The following is a 17079-nucleotide window of genomic DNA, read 5'->3' as shown; positions in this document are numbered from 1 at the left end:
TTTTCACATTTAAAAATAAATTGGAGATACTTCTATATGATTTCTTTCGCATGACTATTACAATCTCTTTAACAGCAGCCCTGTGTACCAACTATACATTACCTGATAATTTAGCTATTGACAGACATTTATTGGTTTCCATATTTTGCTTTTATAAACAATTCTAGAGAGTTACTATTTGTCATTCACCATCTTGTACTCTGTAAAAGGCTCAAAAACTTGACACACATAATACCTCAGGAAATTTTGACTAAAAGGATTAATACAGAAAGAAATAGTTATCATTATATTTTAAGAATATTTCTAGGGAGTAGATTCCTAGAAGACACATTGAGTCAAAGGTTATATGCGAAATTTCCCTCACAAAATCCCTCACTTAAACATCCCATTAGAATAGAAGGAATTATCTATCATAATTTTGGCTCAACTGGTGTGTGAAAATGTATCATTTTCTTGATTTCTAGTGGTTTTTTTTTTTCATATGTTTATTCTTACTTACCTTTCCTCGCTTGAAAGAACTCAGGACACATTCTAGATATTTCCTCCAGTCCAGAACTTTTCGAAGTTACATTTTTTGCCTAACAGAAATTTTATATTTTCACTTATTCAGATTTAAGCTGCCCTTGGAAACTAAAACAGGCACTAACAGAAGGGGGAAAAAAGTTCACGAACTGAAAAAATGTTTAATTCTCTTTTGTGAGGTCCGTTCCAAGCAGGAATTTTTTTTTTTTTAAGATCTAGGGTAGCAGTTTAAAATCGCGCACCGCCTGACGGGACCGGAAGCACAGAGTAACAACCAGAAGCCGTTAGTTAGAGTCTACAGTATCTGGCGCCCGATGTGGCGCCTGGCATAGTCTGCCGTCTGAGTTTTGTTCCTGTCTCAGCTGCCGGCATGATCAATGGACGCAAAGAGCCTACTGCAGTTGACCAAAAAGCCAAATATCAAAATCTTCAGCGGCAGCTCCCACCAGGACTTATCCCAGAAAATCGCCGACCGATTGGGCCTGGAGCTGGGCAAGGTGGTGACCAAGAAATTAAGCAACCAGGAGACCTGCGTGGAAATTGGCGAGAGTGTGCAAGGAGAGGATGTCTACATAGTGCAGAGTGGCTGTGGCGAAATCAATGACAATTTGATGGAGCTTTTGATCATGATTAATGCCTGCAAGATTGCTTCAGCAGGCCGGGTTACGGCAGTTATCCCGTGCTTCCCGTATGCCCGTCAGGATAAGAGAGGTGAGAGCCGAGCCCCGATCTCCGCCAAACTTGTTGCAGATATGCTGTCAACGGCAGGCGCAGATCATATCATCACGATGGACCTACATGCCTCTCAAATTCAGGGCTTTTTTGATATCCCAGTAGACAATTTGTGTGCAGAACCTGCTGTCCTGAAGTGGATAAAGGAGCAAATCTCTGACTGGAGGAGCTGCACGATAGTCTCCCCAGATGCTGGTGAAGTTAAGAGAGCGACCTCCATTGCAGACAGATTGAATGTGGACTTTGCCTTGATTCACAAAGTACGGAAGAAAGCCGGTGAAGTGGACGGAATGGTACTAGTGGGAGATGTGAAGTATCGTGTGGCTATCCTTGTGGATGACATGGCTGACACTTGTGGTACAATCTGCCACGCAGCCGACAAACTTCTCTCAGCTGGAGCCACCAGAGTTTATGCGATCTTGACTCATGGAATCTTTTCTGGCCCAGCCGTTACTCGCATTAACAGTGCAGGCTTTGAAGCAGTCGTAGTCACCAATACCGTACCTCAGGAGGATAAGATGAAGCACTGCTCCAAAATACAGGTGATTGACATCTCCATGATTCTTGCAGAAGCCATCAGAAGAATTCACAGTGGGAAATCTGTCTCCTACCTGTTCAGCCATGTCCCATTATAATCAGAATAATGTTGGGAGTTGTGTATTAAATAAAATAAGATAAAATATATCCTGACCATTAGTTTGCCTTGATGTTTGATGAAAAGTTTGACGGAATACCCTGCTTGCTACAGCGTGGCTTTCTAAATCCCACATCATGTATATTAGATGTTTATTTTAGATTGGAATTGCTAGAATTTCCTATCTAGGTCATCTCATTCTGGCTTCTTTGATGAGTTTGTGAGCCTTGCAGCTTTAACTACAGGTCAGCTGCTGACTTCAGACTGAAGGTGTTGTGTGGAGTTCTTTGAAAGTAACTGGGGAAACTTGGTATACTTAATATGGGATGCTTCAGGGTTTACTTTATCCAGAATAGCTAACAATGCAGCCAACCAAGCCCACCACTGCCACCACCATATCTCCATACCACCAACCCCTCCCTATTCCCTGTGTTCCACGGTACCCCATCCCCAAGTATCATAAGTTCTCTAAGATCTGTGCTAAATTACATGAAGAGCCCTGTGCAACCCAAACCTTGAGCCACCTGCAAGGCCAGAGCAGCAGCTTTCAGATTGAATAGCCATTGGGGAGAATCATGAGAATATGCTACTTGAGAGGAAGAAAATAACTCGGTCACCATGTTTGGAAACTATGTATTTTTTTCAATTTATTTTTCATTGAAGGACAATTGGTTTACAGAATTTTGTTAGTTACTACCAAACATCAACATGAATCAGCCATAGGTAAGAGACTATGTATTTTTTGTTTCTTCACTATACCTGTTCTTTTTGATTTAGCTTTACTTCCAACCATCTTACATTTTCCTGGTCAAATGTCCTGTTGAATCCAAATTATCAATGTAGCAGTCTTCTGGAAAGCAAATCCACTTCATACTATATAGTCTCTAAAATTTGCATTATATAGTTTCTAAAATCTCTAAAGTTTTTGCTGTAGCTTAATATAAATCTGAGGTTATCAATATTTCTCCCAGAAATCTTGATTCCAGCTTGTGCTTCTTCCAGCTCAGCGTTTCTCATGTTGTACTCTGCATATAAGTTAAATGAGTAGGGTGACAATATACAGCCTTGACGTACTCCTTTTGCTATTTGGAACCAGTCTGTTGTTCCATGTGCAGTTCTAACTGGTTGCTTCCTGACCTGCATATAGGTTTCTCAAGAGGCAGGTCAGGTGGTCTGGTATTCCCATCTCTTTCAGAATTTTCCACACTTTATTGTGATCCACACAGTCAAAGGCTTTGGCATAGTCAATAATGCAGAAATAGATGTTTTTCTGGAACTCTCTTGCTTTTTCCATGATCCAGCAGATGTTGGCAATTTAATCTCTGATTCCTCTGCCTTTTCGAAAACCAGCTCGAACATCTGGAAGTTAACGGTTCACGTATTGCTGAAGCCTGGCTTGGAGAATTTTGAGCATTACTTTACTAGTGTGTGAGATGAGTGCAATTGTGCGGTAGTTTGAGCCTTCTTTGGCATTGCCTTTCTTTGGGATTGGAATGACAATGGACCTTTTCCAGTCCTGTGGCCACTGCTGAGTTTCCTAAATTTGCTGGCATATTGAGTGCAGCACTTTCACAGCATCATCTTTCAGGATTTGAAATAGCTCAGCTTTATGACAGAAAGTGAGTGAGTGAGTGAAGTCGCTCAGTTGTGTCCAACTCTTTGCAACCCCGTGGACTGTAGCCCACCAGGCTCCTCCATCCATGGGATTCTCCAGGCAAGAATACTGGGGTGGGTTGCCATTTCCTTCTCCAGGGGCTCTTCCCAACCCAGGGATCGAACCCAGGTCTCCTGCATTGCAGGCAGACGCTTTAACCTCTGAGCCACCAGGGAAGCCCATGGCAGAAAGTGAAGAGGAACTAAAAAGTCTCTTGATGAAAGTGAAAGAGAAGAGTGAAAAAGTTGACTTAAAGCTCAACATTCAGAAAACGAAGATCATGGTTCTGGTCCCATCGCTTCATGGAAAATAGATGGGGAAACAGTGGAAACAGTGTCAGACTTTATTTTTTTGGGCTCCAAAATCACTGCAGATGGTGACTGCAGCCATGAAATTAAAAGACGCTTACTCCTTGGAAGAAAAGGTATGACCAACCTAGATAGTATATTAAAAAGCAGAGACATTACTTTGCAACAAAGGTCCGTCTAGTCAAGGCTATGGTTTTTCCAGTAGTCATGTATGGATGTGAGAGTTGGACTGTGAAGAAAGCTGAGCACCAAAGAATTGATGCTTTGAACTGTGGTGTTGGAGAAGACTCTTGAGAGTCCCATGGACTGCAAGGAGACCAACCAGTCCATTCTAAAGGAGATCAGCCCTGGGAGTTCTTTGGAAGGAATGATGCTAAAGCTGAAACTCCAGTACTTTGGCCACCTCATGCGAAGAGTTGACTCATTGGAAAAGACTCTGATGCTGGGAGGGATTGGGGGCAGGAGGAAAAGGGACGACAGAGTATGAGATAGCTGGATGACATCACCGACTCAATGGACATGGATTTGGGTGAACTCCGGAAGTTGTTGATGGACAGGGAGGCCTGGCGTGCTGCAATTCATGGGGTTGCAAAGAGTCAGACACAACTGAGCAACTGAACCGAACTGAATCTAAATCTACTACTGCCATGGAAGTAGATTTTAGGTACGTGTTGTGGTACTGTTTGATTAAGCATTTAATTTTAATCTTCCTTGCATTTGGTTGGCCTCTAAGATGACTTCAGATTTACATTTTTTAATTTATATTATTGTCCCTTATAGAGAAATCCAATAAAAAGTCTGCATGTATGTGAGAAAAATTAATATCTTATTTAGATACACCCTGAAATTTCTGGACTCCAAGAAAATTCAGACATGCCCTAAAAGTTTCTGAGAGGTAAAACATAAGATAGTTTTAAAGAAACAATATTCAGATTTCTGTCAGACTTCTCATTTGATCTCTCAGGTAATAAGCAAAATGGAATAATACTCTTGCAGCTCTAAAGGAATATTATTTTTAATAGTTTCTGAGCTTAGCCAAACTATTACCAAGTTTAGGGGCAAAATTAAGGGACTTTTATGTACTAAAGGACTCAGAAACTTTACCACCATAAAACGGTCCTGAAAGTATTACTTGAGGATACTGAAAGTAGAAACTATGTTCAACTAAGAGGAATATATGGAATAAAAGAGATGATAGTGAGCAGAGAAATAACTGAAACTGATAGAAACATAGTTTTGTGAAATTATGAATATCATTACAATTATTAAGGTAAAATTAGACCAAAGATTGAGTCACAATGTAAAGCAAATTTTTAAAAAATCTATAAACAAGATTCCAGGTAGTAGCCACAAATCATGAGGGGCTAGGATTAGTCTGCATATATTAACTGTCTTATTTAGTTTGGAAAGGCCATTAATGACATGAAAGATTGACATTATAGAAGAAAATAACTTTAAATAAAAGTTTTCTAAAATTTAAGAACAAGCAAGAGAAGACAAGGATGGGATAAATTACTTCCAAAATCCTAGACAGAAAAAAAATGGCATGTTGTTGTTCAGTCCATCTGTCCTGTCTGTCCAACTCCCGACCCCATGGACTAGCTGGCCAGGCTTCCCTGTCCTTCACCTTCTCCCAGAGCTTGCTCAAACTTATGTCCATTGAGTCCATGATGCTATCTAACCATCTTGTCCCTTGTTGTCCCCTTCTTCTCCTGACATAATGGCACAGTAAACAAAGTAAATACATCCAGCTGAATATAGGAAATAGATGAGAAAGAAAACAAAATAGAAAATACCAAATATTTGTTATCACTACTAAAGTCAATATGTTAAATTAAGAGATCAGTTATCAGAATGAGTAGCTAAAATATCTAATGACATGCTGTTTAGGGGAGACACATCAAAACAAAAAAATTGGATATAAAAGGATGATGAAAAACACACCAAGTAAATGCTTACCAAGAGAAACTAGGAGTGTTACTTCCAGTCAAAGTGAAAACAGAATATTTTTTTGATTATGAATCTTTATGAACCTAACAATTCAACATCAAAGTTTAAGGAAAAAAAATCAGTGAGAATATAAGGAGAAATGTATAACTTACAGAGTGAAATTTTAACAGAACTCTCACATAAATAATCAAGAAAAGATACTATAGGATTTAAATAACTCCATATCACATTGCTGCTGCTACTGCTAAATCACTTCAGTCGTGTCCGACTCTGTGCGACCCCATAGACGGCAGCCCACCAGTCTCCCCCGTCCCTGGGATTCTCCAGGCAAGAACACTGGAGTGGGTTGCTGTTTCCTTCTCCAAGGCATGAAAGTGAAAAGTGAAAGTGAAGTCACTCAGTCGTGTCCGACTCTTAGCGACCCCATGGACTGCAGCCTACCAGGCTCCTCCATCCATGGGATTTTCCAGGCAAGAGTACTGGAGTGGGGTGCCATCGCCTTCTCCGCCATATCACATTAACTATGCATAAAATTTAAACAAGTAATTCACATTTTCCTAGCTTAAATAAAAACATTTATAATATTAAAGATGCAATAAATCACAAAAAGTCTTCATAAATCTTTAAAAAAGAATTTATAAAGACCATATATAGTAAATGGATATACAATCATCCTGACTGTATTTTGAAAAATTAAATTCTCAGTAAAATAGTAATAGAATGAAGCTTGCTTGATTTGATAAAGAAAATCTACTAGAGACCTACTAAAGAAAGAAAGTGAAGTTGCTCAGTGGTGCCCAGCTCTTTGCGACCCCATGGATAGTATCCTGCACCAAGTTCCTCCATCCATGGGATTTTCAAGGCAAGAGTATTAGAGTGGGTTGCCATTTCCTTCTCCAGGGAATCTTCCCAACCCAGGGATCAAACCCAGGTCTCTCACATTGTAGACGCTTTACCATCTGAGCCACCAGGGAAGTCCTACAAAGATATACTTAATGATGAAGTATTGAAAATGCTCCCATTAAAATCAGGCAACTTTCAAAGCCAATGAAATAAGGCAAAAAGAAAAGAGCAAGTAATACCATGGGGAAAAGAGGCAAATTCTCATCATTTGCAAATGTCATGATTGTCAACAAAAAAATCCAGCAGTGAAAAAATCTGTTCCTACAAGAGGTCAGTAAAGTGACTGTACATCAGATAAATAAAATAATAGCCTTTTCTAAATATCAACAAATCTTAATTGAAAAAAGTTTCTGCAACCTAGAGCTGAAAGTGAAAGTGAAGTCGGTCAGTCATGTCCGACTCTTTTCGACCCCATGGACTGTAGCCTACTAGGCTCCTTCATCCACAGGATTTTCCAGGCAAGAGTACCGGAGTGGGTTGTCATTTCCTTCTCTAGGGGATCTTCCCAACCCAGGGACGGAACCCAGGTCTCCCACATTCTAGGCAGACGCTTTACCATCTGAACCAGAAGGGACTAGAGCAGGGAAATTTTTTTTTTTAGAGCAATAAAATATCCATAATAACCAGCAATAAATCCCCAAACTGTAGGGCTTATATGAAAAACAATTGCTAAAAGATACAAAAAATATCTGAATAAATGCATAATGATTCTAAATATGAAGAACAATACGAGTTACCTCAAATCTAGTCAGTATAAACCCAGTAAAAATCTGAAGATTTTTAAAGAAAACTTGTAAGCTTTTCTTAAAGTTAATCTAGAAAAATGAGATTTAAAATATTCAAGATATTTTTGAAAATGTTTTTATACTACAATATATTAAACATTGTAAAGCTACAGTAATAGGACTGATGTATTGACGAAGGAATGAACACATAAAGTAATACTACAGAATTTAGATTCCTGAAACAGATCTAGGTATACTTATGGGAATTTAGTACACTCATAGCCTATTTAGTGGAGGGATTGTGTTACTGGAAAAAAATAAGCATAACTGAATCAATTCTATAGGAGAATCATTATTACAAAGTCCCTCTGGAGATGATTTCCTGATATATTGATTTGGCAACCACCCTTGAAATCTACTCAGATTCTCTGAAATGGGGGATAAGATTGCTGCCATAGTTGTTTTTTTTGTTTTTGTTTTTTTCCCTAAGTATCTTCACACAAATGTTGATCAGTCAGATAATGGTGATGCTAATAATGGGCTTCTTAATGTCAATTGTCATTTATCAATTAGACTTCCTTTGCAGCTCAAATGGTAAAGAATTTCCCTGCAATGAGGGATCTAGCTCCTTGATGATCTTAACTTTCTGCTTTCTTGATTATATCCTGGAAAGCACCTCCAGCCTCTTTAAAACTTCCACTTCAAGTACCATCATAACATTATACCATGTTTATATGAAGAATAGCGAATATTACTTTTACACATGTAAGCAGTAATTTTGGAGAAACTGTTCTGAGAATATGAAATACTGGTGACTGGTGAAGTCACTCAGTCGTGTCCGACTCTTTGCAACCCCATGGACTGTAGCCTACCAGGTTCCACTGTCCATGGAATTTTCCAGGCAAGAGTACTGGAGTGGGTTGCCATTTATAGATGAATAGTAAATACCACATACTACAGAATACATTCACCCCATGGTTAGAAAAGTAGCAGGTTCCCTAGCTGAAAGTTACAGTGTGCTTGTGCTTATTGGCCAAAAGTTGTTTAATACACTCAATAATATCACATACCAGTTCATATATATGATAAAACTGTCCTATAATGTCATTGGATAAATAACACACCAATCAGTCTAGATAACTCACTACTAACTGGGATACCAGTTTTGTTTTGTTCTGTTTTGTCTTTAAATGATGCACAAAAGTAAAACCCAGAAGGAATGGTTATAAAAAACAAACTGTAAAGCCCTGGAAGAACATGTGGAATAACTTTTATACTCTTGTAAAAGAGAATTTATAGAAATTTATAAAAGATGGGATTGAGGCATGACTTCCAGGATTCTACAGACAGGAAATAATAGGCTGACAGAGTGACTCAGCTGCAGACATGCAGTACTCTTTGAGAAAAATAAAGAATGACCCTAAGGGCAGAGATGCCAAGAGTGGTGCAAAGGCCAGCAGTGTCATTGAGAGAGGGCTAGAGGCTGGCTGAGCCTTTGCTGTGAACCCAGAGACTGATGGAGCCACCATTGCAGGCTGGAGTTGTGGACCCAGCAGTGGAGCATCAAGTCACAGAATTATTCCCAGACCTTAGTACCTAAAGAAATCTGCCCTATGGGATTTCACACCTGCTTGGGATGGGCAACCCCTTTATTCCTTCAGATTTCTTGCTTTGGGAATAGGAGTGTATATCCCATGCCTGCTTCACCGTTGTATTTTGGAAGCAGATAACTTGTTTTCTATGTTAACTGGTCCACAGATGGAGAAAGTTTTGCTCCCGGATGTTTCACTCATCTCTGATTCAGATGATTTAATCATGAGATTTGGGATTTTTGAACGGATGATATTTAGATGAGATTTGGAACTTAGAGTGGAGGTTGTAATGAGTTGAGACTTTGAGGGAATGTTGGGATGAGGTGAATGTGTTTTGTATGGATAGGAATTTGGCAAGGGCTAGAGAGCAGACTGGAGAAGGCAATGGCACCCCACTCCAGTACTCTTGCCTGGAAAATACCATGGACGGAGGAGCCTGGTGGGCTGCAGTCCAAGGGGTCGCTAGGAGTCGGACACGACTGAGCGACTTCACTTTCACTTTTCACTTGCATGCATTGGAGAAGGAAATGGCAACCCACTCCAGTGTTCTTGCCTGGAGAATCCCAGGGACGGGGAGCCTGGTGGGCTGCTGTCTCTAGGGTCGCACAGAGTCGGACATGACTGAAGCGACTTAGCAGCAGCGGCAGCAGAGAGCAGACTGTAGTGAGTTTAATAGAGGCCCCTTCCACAAAAGATACATCGGTGTCATAACCCCTGAAACCTTATTTGGATAAGGTGCCCTTATTTAGATCTTCGTAGATACAGGTTTCAGTTCAGTTCTGTTCAGTCACTCAGTCGTGTCCGACTCTTTGTGACCCCAACTACAGCACAACAGGCCTCCCTGTCCATCACCAACTCTTGGAGTTTACTCAAACTCATGTCCATTGAGTTGGTGATGCCATCCAACCAACTCATCCTCTGTGGTCCCCTTCTCCTCCTGCCTTCAATCTTTCCCAGCACGAGGGTTTTTTCAAAAGAGTCAGTTCTTTGCATTAGGTGGCCAAAGTATTGGAGTTTCAACTTCAACATCAGTCTTTCCAATGAACACCCAGGACTGATCTCCTTTAGGATGGACTGGTTGGATCTCCTTGCAGTCCAAGGGACTCTCAAGAGTCTTCTCCAACACCACAGTTCAAAAGCATCAATTGTCTGGTGTTCAGCTTTCTTTATAGTCCAACTGTCACATCTGTAATTAGGTTTAGGTTTCCAGATAAGATCATCCTGGGCTTAGGGTGGGCCTTAAAATCAATGACATGTGTCCTTAAAGGTGAAAAGCAGAGGGATATTTGAGAGAGAGACCCAGAAGAGAAAGTGACATGATGATGGAAGCAGACATTGGAGTGGTGTATCTACAAGCCAAGGATTGTCAAGGATTATAGCAGCCCCCAGAAGTGAGGAGAGATCTATCCAAATTCTCCCTCAGGACCTCCAGAAACACTCAAGTGTATTGATACCTTGATTTCAGAATTCTGTCCTACAGAACTATGAAAGAATTTCTGTCATTTCCAGTCATCCAGTTTGTGGGAATTTGTTACTGGAGCTGTAGGAAATTCATACAGATGATAAACCAGGAAACGGGGCACTACTGTAACCAGCACCTGAAAATGTGGAAGTGGCTTTGGAATTAAGTATGGAGAATAGGCTTGGAAGAATTTTATTTTAATGCACTTTTTATTTTGAAAAAGTTCAACAGAAGATAGATTTCAAACTTAGGTTGTGTTTAGATGGTCTGTACAAACTTCAAGGTGAAGACAGCATCATTTTCTATGACAGTCTGGATTTGCTGCAGGCATTCTTCTGTCTAAATGGAGCATTTTGCAGTGCAGCTTGGGGTGCAATCATTAGCTATTTTATGAGAAAATTGATTTTTGTGAATAACACAGTCCAGCTCAGCATCCATGAATTTAGAGAATATAACCTGGTGATCTATTGAATGCTTATCAAGCGAGGCAGAAAATTCTAATCTTGGTAAGCCACTAGATCTATGGCCCTTCAGTGCCCAAGAAGCGCTCCCTTCAAACATGATACAACTTTCAAAATACCATTCTTCAAACTTATGAGGTCTCCTATGCTAAAAAATACACTTAAATTATGATCTTACATCATCATTTTATACTAGAAAGGGACCTGGATTTTGCCTTAGAACTGCCTAGGATTTTTGGCTAGGTTCCTCAAAGACTTGGAAGAATTTTGAGGTGTGTGATAATAAGAGCTTAAATTACTTTGAAGAGACTATTGGTAGAGATAGAGACAAAAAAGGAGATTCCTGGGAAAGCTCAGAAAGAAGTGAAGAGGATGGTGTGACTCACAGGTCCAATCTACCATGTGAGCAGAAGGCAGGAGTAGTCATAGTTATGCAAAAAGGATTGGTAAGGTTCTCTGTTGTCTCATGGTGGGGACCCCATGACAGACACAAAATTAAAGCAGACAGAGACAGGATAAAATAAGTGCTGACATTAGGGGCTATTATTCAACCCACCACATTGCATATTTTCCCTTCTCTAATTATCTTTTCTGGATCCCCTATTAAAAGATATGTTCTTTTCTGGATAGATCTTCCCTATCTCCTAACTTCCTCATATTTTTCATCACTTATTCTTTGTCAGTGGGTTAATGGTTAATTCTTTAATTTCATCCTCTAGTTTAATTCAGTCAGTTCTGTTACTAATTAATTCTATGATTCATCCCATCTATTGATGAGATGAGATGAGATTTCCTTTCAACATCAACAATCATGCTTTTAACTTTCACATACGTTTTTTGTTTTTCACAGCAGCCTTTCTTTTTTGTGGTTGATATCATTGATATTATTTTTCATTTTATGGAATATAGTATCATAGTTCTACAATTATATTTAACCTTTAATTCTATTTCCCAATATTGGCAGTTTTATTGAGGATGTACAGTAATAGAGAAAAAGAAGGATAGCATGTAGCTTTTCCTTTGTGGTGCATCTTTTGACTTCTGGCTTCAAAGATTTCCTAGCTATTGGGGTGACCATAACTTACTTTGGATATTGCACTTTTCAAGCCTAAAAGCCCTCTGTGAAATTATTCCTCCTTGCTTCTAAGAACCAGACTCTCAAATTGTCTCTCGTGGCATAATGCTGAAGTCCACTGTTATAACAGCTGGAGACAGTCACTACCATCTCACTGTTCTTTATTTTTTATATATAATTTTATTTCTTTATTTAATATTTGCTCTGAATCTTCATTGCTTTGCACAGGCTTTCTCTTTCTCTCGTGGGTGCTACTCTTCGTTGCAGTACTGAGTCTCCTCGTTGCACTGGCTTCTCCTGTTGCGGAGCACAGGCTCTAGGGTGAGAGGGCTTCAGTAGCGGGAGCACATAGGGCTCAGTAGTTGTGGCCCGTGCACTTAGTTGCTCTTCGGAATGTGGAATATTCCTGGACCAGGGCTAGAACCCATGTCCTCTGCATTGGCAGGTGGATTCCTATCCACTGTCACACCAGAGAAGTTCTCCACTGCTCTTTATTGTGTGTGTGTTAGTTGCTCAGTTGTGTCAGACTCTTTGCAACCCCATGGACTGTAGCTCGCCAGGTTCCTCTGTCCTTGGAATTCTCCAGGCAAGAATACTGGAGTGGGATGCCATTCCCTTCTCCAGGAGATCTTTCCCAACCCAGGGATCGAACCTGGGTCTCCTGCACTGCAGGCAGATTCTTTCCTGTCTGAGCCACAAGGGAAGCCTTTTAATGTATTAATTTAATTCAATATATTGCTCATAGACCCTTCTATTTCTCAGTATTGGATAATCATTTGAGAATTAATCTAGAAATTTGCTACACAACTTCCTTTTGGAGGATTATTTTATCTTTATGAACTTTAATTCTTTAGTTCCATTAGGATTTGTTGGCAGTTGGTTTCCATATACTTTGTATCAACTGGAAATTGTTTACTTTTCTTGTCTTTTTATGGCTTCCCTCAAGGCTAAGTATTTATTTATTTATTTTTATTGCCCTTTCTACTTCTCTTTGATCTTTCTAAAAACTATTATAAGATGTATGACTATTTTCTTATCAAAGTGTCTTCTTCACTTCACTTTTTATAACACTTTAGTACAGAGACTTTCCCACCAACTCTTGGTCTTCTCAAACTTCTTCCCTATCATCCCAGTGATAAAACTCATTTTAGCTTCTGTGTGCCAATGTGAAGTGTGGAGGCCTTGTCATAGACTAGTATCTAAGGTAAACACTTGCTTACCGTAATATGGTCCTCCACATTCCCTATGTACTTCTGCCAGACTTATTCCTAAAATGGTACTTTTGTTACTTTAAACCCATGATCAAATTTTTCATTTTTTTCATTATTTACCAAAAAAATCCGCCATTTATTTTCATATTTAGCCACCAAAATCTGGCCCACTGCTCTCACTATAAGCCCTCCACTTGGGACTTCCCTGGTGGTCCAGTAGTTGAGAATCTTCCCTGCAATGCACGGATGTGGGTTTGATCCCTGGTCAGGAAGCCAAGATCCCACATGCTGAGCGCCAGCTAAGCCCATGTGCAGGGACAAAAAATCCCACAGGTCTCACGTGCTGCAGCTAAGACTTGATGCAGCCCAATAAACAAATGAATGTAAAAAATAAACTCTCCACCCTATTCTTACTAGTCTATTCATAGACCGAGAAAATATATGCTAATCTCTGCCATAATTCCTCTGTACCATCACCTAACTCCAATAGCCTCTCTGTTATTCTCCACTTGACTAAATCTTACTTTCCATTTTTTTTACAAACATCTCAATATCTGATCTCCTTCTGTCTCCCATAAACTCTTACTATTTTCATTATTCTCTACAGTGTTGCCTTCTCTTGTGAGATTAATTTGGGTAGTCATTAAGAGTTGAGAATATTTCATATATTTTTCGTACCTTCAAGATGCTTCATATAATGTTTAATACTAAGCAATCAGGTATTGTGGTTTGGTTGATTTTTTTTTAAGATACAAACAGTACGTGCTACTGCTACTGCTAAGTCACTTCAGCCGTGTCCGATTCTGTGTGACCCTAGAGACAGCAGCCCACCAGGCTGCCCCTTCCCTGGGATTCTCCAGGCAAGAACACTGGAGTGGGTTGCCATTTCCTTCTCCAATGCATGAAAGTGAAAAGTGAAAGTGAAGACGCTCAGTTGTGTCCGACTCTTAGCGACCCCATGGACTGCAGCCTACCAGGCTCCTCCATCCATGGGATTTTCCAGGCAAGAGTACTGGAGTGGGGTGCCATTGTCTTCTCCAAAACAGTACCTGCCGCTGCTGCTGCATCACTTTAGTCGTGTCCGACTTTGTGCGACCCCAGAGACGGCAGCCCACCAGGCTTCCCATCCCTGGGATTCTCCAGGCAAGAACACTGGAGTGGGTTGCCATTTCCTTCTCCAATGCATGAAAGTGAAAAGTGACAGTGAAGTCACTCAGTCCTGTCCGACTCTAGTGACCCCATGGACTGCAGCCTACCAGGCTCCTCCGTCCATGGTAATGATGGGTAAACCTACAAATATATAAGTAAGTGTCTTAAATGACAACCTAAAGATTTTTATTTATTTAAAAAGCAATAGAGAACTATGGTGGCTTTTTAGGTATGTTTTCAGTATATGATTGTTGTACTGAAAATAGTACATTAGGAGGAGAATGTCCTTGCATTGTGCAAAGTGGACTGGACGAGAAAGCCTATGCAACTGGGAGAACAAATGTGTCCAGGTGGGTTCCATTTTTAAAAATTAGGCCAACATAATATTTTTTGATTTGCAGTAACAAAGAAGCCCTCACTTTCTTAATCCCTAATGCACACATGAGTTGTTTACTGGAATTCAGTCTGAGTATAAATTTCTAAATGTAATACTGACAGTATCTCTTATCAGATGACATGATTAATGATGTTTTCTTCAGAGTGGCTTCAGTTAGTGTTTATTAAGATGCTTCCCAATTCCTAATGCTATTTCAAAGATACAGTCAGATGATTATACTTATGAGCACCCTGAAGAATCAGAAAAGATAAGGCAGTGATTGAATGGTTTTAAATAATACATTTTACCCAGATTTAATTATTATGCAACTAGTGACTCTCTTCTCTGTTTTCTTACTTGTCATTGTTTCCTTGTTCTCTAGGAAAGCCATTATTTTCTTTACCCTGATTTCAATGCAGATGATATGCAATGACTGGTATAACTCATTGCTTAGAGCAAGGAAAGAGCCAGGAGCCTCCCTTTTACAAAATGAAAATGTTTGGTTGTCAGATAGGCAATGAATCTGCTTCACACATTTAAAATCGTGCTTTTCTTCCTCCTCTTTGCTTACCATTTCGGTTTTTCACTTAACAGCCCTACCACTTGAAAGAGAATTAAGGACACCAGCCCTGTGAGGGTCTCCAGGAATGATATACCATGCAAGGGAACAGCAAAGGCAAAGACTTTGGAGGTGAGAACACGAACATGTTAGAACAGAAAGCAGACCAGTCTGGCTGGAGTAGAATGAACAAGAGGAAAACCTCTGCCGAATGAGGTTAAAAGTTAGTAAGTTGAACAAAGCAAGCTGGATAAAGGAAGCTATCACATGCTCTGAATTTCTCTAATCACTAGTCACCATCAAATTGATTTATGGTTTGCCCCTGGCCTATAAATGCTCAAGTCTCTACTGGGAAGATTATGTCTTAAGTTATTACGGCTTAATAAGTTAATGTTTGCCTTCACAGGGACTTTCTGAATGCAAAAGCAATTCAAATATTCCCAAACTTGCCAGATCATAAAATTCCTGACTTCCCACTCTTAACCTCCTGAATCTCCAGAGAGGAGGCTTGGCAAACAGTATTTTTAAACAATTAATCCAGATGATTCTTATAATCAGGCAAACTTAGGAAACACAACTCCCCAAAGTGAGATAAATATAACTTTGAATGTCAAAGGCAATTTTGAGCAGTAGTATCCCAAATTACATACTGCTTTACTAATATCTGTGGCAGTTCTAGCCAACTCAAGGTACATGAGTTGCCATTTTCCTCTCCCATGACCATGGTCCTCATCTCTGATGAATCCCAAGGTACTTCCTTGACTCCAGAGATAACTTCAGATTTCTTCTCCACGCAGGAATTCAAAGCCACTACCAAGGGATAAGATCTGACATAGGAAATGAAACTTACATGACATCCCTCTTTTAGGGTTATCTCTAGACCAAGCAGATGTCTCAGGTGATTTTTATTTTGAGCAATATTGAATTAATACATAAAAAATGTATTTGTGTTTGGGGATTGATCTGTAAGGATAATTTTGGTTTTTGGACTCAGAAATATATTGATACAGACTTTACTGCTTCAGAATCTGAAAAAAAATGGATTTTGAAATTTCTTTTATAAAAGTTTATATATATAGACATATTTCTGGAGCAAGGGGCAATGAAAATAAAAATTAGCTCTAGAATTAGATAAACCTTAATTTCCATTCTTGTGTATACTGCTTACCAACTATATTACCACTCAGTTAATACATGTCTTTGAATCTCTGATTCCTCATCTCCATAATGGAGACAAAATTTCTTACACAATCGCTGTGATTCAAGATGAACATGTGTGAAACAGCTAGAACAGTTTTGGTCACATGGTGTGTACATGAAATAAAGCCTAGATTTCCTCCTTCCCTTTGCTTGAAACAGAAATCTCCTTCTATTAATAGACTTGCTTAGGAGACTGTTTCCTGTGTTCCTCTATTTGGTAACAGAATTTGGATAGTATAATGTGGAAATCTTAAGAAATACTCTAAAATGTTATTTATTCAAAGTTTGATAACTTACACATATTCAAACAAGCAAAATCCTCAGTTAACCTTTTTAGTGTATAGGTATATGCCCTAGACTTGTAAGAAAACCATGGAATCATACTCCCTTAGAATTAAATAGTACCCTCAACGTCATTAGTAGAATATACTGAATTCCTACAAGCAAATGATAAAAAAGATAAGCTCAAATTGGGGCCTCATTTACAAAAATATGGGTCCTGGAGTTAATAAATTGTCCAAAACTATGCTTTCTGCTTCATCAGGAAAGAATAATGGCTGAGTTCT

The 17079-nt window shown here is 39.5% G+C and overlaps 1 protein-coding gene across 1 annotated transcript; it reads left to right on the top strand.

Annotated features, from left to right (window-relative positions):
* Positions 1–812: 812 nt before the first annotated feature.
* PRPS1L1 (phosphoribosyl pyrophosphate synthetase 1 like 1) lies at positions 813–1936 on the top strand. Its single transcript, NM_001102483.2, is given in 1 exon segment — positions 813–1936. A coding segment is annotated over 1 exon segment (990 nt). The 5' UTR covers positions 813–899; the 3' UTR covers positions 1890–1936.
* The last annotated feature ends 15143 nt before the right edge of the window (positions 1937–17079 follow it).

Source organism: Bos taurus, chromosome 4 (assembly GCF_002263795.3).
Source record: "Bos taurus isolate L1 Dominette 01449 registration number 42190680 breed Hereford chromosome 4, ARS-UCD2.0, whole genome shotgun sequence".
NCBI lineage: Eukaryota > Metazoa > Chordata > Mammalia > Artiodactyla > Bovidae > Bos > Bos taurus.
The sequence above is the reverse complement of the archived record's forward strand: the minus strand, read 5'-3'. Positions and strand labels throughout refer to the sequence as shown.